This window comes from Meles meles, chromosome 11 (genome assembly GCF_922984935.1).
Source record: "Meles meles chromosome 11, mMelMel3.1 paternal haplotype, whole genome shotgun sequence".
Taxonomy (NCBI): Eukaryota; Metazoa; Chordata; class Mammalia; order Carnivora; family Mustelidae; genus Meles; species Meles meles.
Window position 1 is genome coordinate 27,882,094 of NC_060076.1, and position 5,849 is coordinate 27,887,942.

Here is a 5,849-nt window from a genome sequence, read left to right on the forward strand (position 1 = left end):
TCATGCATTAGACACAGGGCCTAGAAACTCTCAATATCTCAGTATTGTATTTGAGGCATAAACATCATTGAGGATAACAACATATGTCAGAAGCAGATGACAGAGCTTCAAAGAAAGCACTCTATTTTACCCCCAAAATAATATTTATGCAAAGCATTTGTTAAATTTGTTGCTTGGCAGTGAAAAAATTTTGTTAGGTCTTCCTTTGATATCCTGAAAGCTGGGATATGGATAGGATAAACAAGACATTTGTGAAAGAATTCATTCTTCTGGGACTCTCCGGTTACCCAAAACTTGAGATCATTTTTTTTCTCTAATTCTAGTAATGTATCTAGTGATTCTAATTGGCAACGGTATTCTGATCATAGCAAGCATCTTTGATTCCCGTCTTCACACCCCCATGTACTTCTTCCTGGGCAACCTCTCTTTCCTGGACATCTGCTATACATCCTCCTCTGTTCCCTCAACTTTGGTGAGCTTAATTTCAAAGAAAAGGAACATTTCCTTCTCCGGATGCACAGTACAGATGTTCGTTGGATTTGCAATGGGGTCGACAGAGTGTTTCCTCCTGGGCATGATGGCTTTTGATCGCTATGTAGCCATCTGTAACCCTCTGAGATACCCTGCCATCATGAGCAAGGTGGTATATGTACTAATGGCTTCTGTGTCATGGCTCTCTGGTGGTATCAACTCAATTGTACAAACATCTCTTGCCATGCAATTGCCTTTCTGTGGGAATAATATTATCAATCATTTCTTATGCGAGATATTAGCTGTCCTTAAGCTAGCTTGTGCTGATATATCCCTCAATATCTTTACCCTAGCAATATCAAATATGGCATTCCTGGTTCTTCCGCTGCTGGTCATTTTTTTCTCCTATATGTTCATCCTTTATACCATCTTGAGAATGAACTCAGCCACAGGGAGACGCAAAGCCTTTTCCACTTGCTCAGCACATCTGACTGTAGTAATCATATTTTATGGTACCATCTTCTTCATGTATGCTAAGCCCAAGTCTCAAGACCGCCTTGGGAATGACAATTTGCAAGCTACAGAAGGGCTTTTTTCCATGTTTTATGGGGTAGTGACCCCCATGCTAAATCCTATAATCTATAGCTTGAGAAATAAGGATGTTAAAGCTGCTGTGAAATATTTGCTGAATTGGAAAGCTGTTAAGCCATAAGACCAAAGGGAAATATGAGTCTTTAGTGTATAAAGAATATAAATGGCATCATTGAGCCACCATTGAGGACCTTCTTTGCGGAAAGCAAAGTTTATAAAGAGAGATTTTTGTTATTTGTTTTCACTGGCCCAGCTTAGCTATAATTACTAAGAATAACCATCTGCCATAAACTCATATTGTAATAGGTTCTGATTCATATCTCACAAAGACAATGAATTCCATTAAAATCTCATCCATGGTGATATCTGAAATGAGTGTTTCTGGTGTCCTGTGTGGCAACAGTGGAAAACATCACATATAAGTTTTGGGAATAGAGAAGCAGGAGTATAAATTCTGCTGTATCACAAACTACTTAAATTAATATTAGGAAAGTTATTATTCTTTCTAAACTGTAGTTTCCTTATTTGCAAAAAGGGAGTGATTAAACACTGTTCTCAGTGTTATTATCAAGACTCAGTAAGTTGCACAAAGCACCTGGCGTAGTGCCAAATTCATAGTGGTTCTCTTGTAGATGATGTTGAGCTTGACTTTTCCTATTGATTCAGAATATAGGAATTGAAGTGAAGATTCCAAATTGAAGATAAAAGACACTAGCTAGCAACTCTTTTAACCCACTGAGCCACCCAAGCGTCCCGCTAGCAACTCTTTAAAAAAAAAAAAACCCAAACTATGAATTATAGCCACCCCTCCCTTAAGTCTTCTTAATAATATCAATCACCACTCTTCCTTGCACCTTCTCTCCATATATCTATATAAAAGAAAACATCAAGAAAGAAAGAAAGGGAGCGATAGAATCAAGGGAGACTTTTACATCATGTGGAGAGCTCAGTGAACCATGAGAGGCATTTCACTATTGTCCCTGTGAAAGAGTAGGAAAGCTGTTCCCATTCAAGCCAAGTAAAGGGAATGCTGCAAAAGAGCTTCTTGAGGTTTTGGATGCCTGCAAAGGACAGCTGATGTCTGGCTTGATCAATGAAGGGTTGCTGACCTTTTCTTCTCTAGGCCGAAGACTCAACTGATAAACTAGTCTAGAAGAGGCTTGAAGGATGATGAGTATCTTAGGGTTAAAAATAACCAGATTTTTTTGTTTGCCTGAAATGTTTTTCAGTCTCTGAAAGAGGGCTGAAATTAGTGTCTGGGAAGAGAAAACCATTTCATTTATACTCGTGTGAGTTGAAACTCCTCAGTAAACCTATTACAGGTTTTTCCTCCTTTTTGTAGGTTTTTCCTGCCTTGGTTGAGCGCAGCATATCATTGGTCATTATCACCAGACATCGCAACAGCTTCTTTCAGCCTTATTTTCCTATCTAAATGTTCTTGTTCCTGTTGGTTTCAGAGCCATAATGCAGCCTGATTCCTCCTAGCTGAGGGCTGTACTCCCTGCCAATCTACATCCTGGGGGTAAATAGTAATCTTGTTACTAAAATCTTGCTGCCTGTTTCCTGGTTGGAGTGTTGTCACTGCAGTAAACCTCTAGCTGCTGGTATTTCTCTGGCTTGGCTCACAGTGGGTGCTGCTTTAGTTCTATTCAGACAGGTGTGTACCAAACTCTGTGGGTGAGGCTTTAACTCCTGCCCTCTCCTGCTGGGATGAGCCCTGTATTTCAGTCTGATTCAAGTTTAATTCTTTTCCAATTTTGACCTCTGCAGTCAAGGTTTTAGGCACACATCTGTATGTACAACAAAGTCCTGCTTCTAGATGTCTCAGGCAACTCCTTAGCACCTTAATTTTTTTCCACAATAGGAAGGGTGCTAGTGTTTCATATGCATGTTTATATTAGATTGAATGCTTTACTTACAAAAATTGATCCTACTTTTCATTGGTATGTATAAAGCTGGTGCAGTGTTGCCTTAGTTTAGAAGTTCTGCTTATATTCATGAATGCTCAGAAAATGAAGTGTTTTTTTTTTTTTTTGAAGATTTTATTTATTTATTTGACAGACAGAGATTTCAAGTAAGCAGAGAGGCAGGCAGAGAGAGAGAGAGGAGGAAGCAGGCTGCCTGCTGAGCAGAGAACCCGATGCGGGGCTCAATCCCAGGACCCTGGGATCATGACCTGAGCCGAAGGCAGAGGCTTTAACCCACTGAGCCACCCAGGCGCCCCAGAAAATGGACAGTTTTAAAAGTAATCTGCTTTCCCAGGAAATTGAGAAATCTTTTTTTTTTTTTAAAGATTTTATTTATTTATTTGACAGGCAGAGATCACAAGTAAGCAGAGAAGCAGGCAGAGAGAGAGGAGGAAGCAGGCTCCCTGCCGAGCAGAAAGCCTGATGCGGGGCTCGATCCCAGGACCCTGGGATCATGACCTGAGCCGAAGGCAGAGGCTTAACCCACTGAGCCACCCAGGCGCCCCGGAAATTGAGAAATCTTAAAAAGATTGTTAAATGTGTTATTTTGTGACAGTAAATATTTTAGAAAATTCCAAAAACTATGGAAAAGTGTAGGCAGAAAAAATTGTTTTCCCTGTTCCTACCTCCTACAGGTGACTACTGTTAACATTTTTATTATTTGTTTTACTAATTCGGAGTCATGAAATTCATCATTTTTATGCTGATAGCTTTTGACACACCATGTACACTTGAAGTTGCTATTTTATAAGTTTAAAAAAATGTGTGTACATATCTCTAGGCTTCACAGAATAAATTCAAGAAAATAAAATTACTGGGTCAGGTGATATGATTGTTTAAAAAAATATCTCTTGCTAATTGTGAAAAAAGGGGAAACATTTCCCGTTTTTCTCCTACCCCCCCCCCCGCCAATATTGTATTATCTGCTGTCAGTGATACTCTCAGGCTTTCTACAAACTTGTGTAGCTCTGGTTTCTGTGTGTTTAGATATATAAACTTCTCATTTTGGAAATCTCAAATATTCATAAACTGAAAGATAATATTCAATGAAACCTCATGTACCAATCACTCAGCTGAAATAATTACCAGTTCATTGTTTCATTATCTATACCTACTTATCCCTTTCTCTGGGTTTTTAAGCAAATATTGGATATAGATGTGTGTGTAAATGAGCCGAGGACCCGATGTGGGATCAATCCCAGGACCCTGAGCTGAAGGCAGAGGCTTTAACCCACTGAGCCACCCAGGCGCCCCATTTTGTCATTCTTAAAATCACTCAATGACATTGTTTTATCATAGCCAGAATATAATTATTGACATAGGGAAATAATACTATTTCATTTACCTGTCAGCAAACAATGATCCTGGGCCAAATCCAACCTGCCAGCTGTTTTTGTGTGGTCCATGAGCTAAATGATATTTGTCTTTTTAAGCTCCTGAAAAAATGACAATAATTATTAATACTCTGTGGTACATGAAAATTATATGAATATCAAACTTGAGTGTCCATAAAGTTTTAAAAAAACTTTACATGGAGATAATTATAAACATGTAGAAAATTGCAAAAATAGTATATAGAGTATCATATACCATTCACCCCATTTCCCTCAAGGGTGCTATGTATGGTAGTACAATAGCAAAACCACAAAAATGACATTGGTTCAATACTATTAACTACACAACAGAACTTACTCAGTTTTCACTATTTTTTCATTTATTATGTATATGTGTAGTTCTGTGCAATTTTATCCTGTATACAGATTCTTGTAAAAACTACCACAATCAAAACAAAACAAAAAATAGTTCATTGACTGCTGATCTAGTTGATAAGCTTATTCAAGTCTCAACAATTTCCAAAACAGCTTCTCTATAGAAAAAATTGTTTTCAAGTCGGAGATTCAATTCAATAATGTTCCTAAACTATCTTTGTTTTCCATGACCTAATGTAATTGGAGGCCAGGTGTTTTAGGATTCCCTTTAAATTTCACTTGGTTTCTTCAGGATAAAATTCAAGTAATGCAAATTTTTGGTAAGAATAACACATTTTTTTTTATTCTCAGTATCTGTTATCAGGAGACACTTGATATTGATTTGATTCATTATGGGAAGTATGAACATTGATTACTGGTTAAGGTGGTGTGTGTTGGATTTCTCCTGTGTAAAATCACTGTTTTCCATTTTTTCATTGTTAAATTCTTATAAGAAGGTACACTGATATTACATGGATATCCTATTCCTTGACAAACTTGTACCACCAGGTTTAGCATCAATTGATAATTCTTCCTTAAATCAAGTCTTTGTTTTTAAGATTTATTAATTTATTTTTGAGGGAAAATGATAGGGAGGGAGCTGGAAGAGGGACAGAAGAAGAGGGAGAGAGAAACTTTAGCAGTCTCTGCACTGAGCCCAGAGCCTGACATGGGGTTCTGTCTTACCACTCTGAGATCAGGAACTGAACTGAAACCAAGAGAGTGTTGCTTAACCAACTGTGCCATCAAGGTGCACCCATAAATCAATTCATATTATTATGGTTGTCACCTGGTGATTTTCTAACACCATCATTTCTTCTAATTTATCCATTGGCATTCTACTCAAAGGAATAACTTTATAAATAAAATAACTCATATATTTATTTATCCATTGGTTTATGTAAATCCATTTCAACTCACTTCCTATTTTATTCATTGGGTTACAATCCATTATTACTATTATTAATTTCACTGCTCAATTTGGCTTGAATTTTGCAATGCCTTCCCTTCAAGTTGGTTCCTGTGTTCTTTTGAAATGTGTACACAATTCTCTGAGCACTTCCTTACTTTC

At 37.6% G+C, this 5,849-nt stretch overlaps 1 protein-coding gene across 1 annotated transcript; it reads left to right on the plus strand.

Moving 5' to 3' along the window:
• Positions 1-227: 227 nt before the first annotated feature.
• LOC123952555 (olfactory receptor 13C4-like) lies at positions 228-1,183 on the plus strand. Its single transcript, XM_046021829.1, is given in 2 exon segments — positions 228-303; positions 306-1,183. Coding segments are annotated over 2 exon segments (954 nt in total).
• Positions 1,184-5,849: the final 4,666 nt, after the last annotated feature.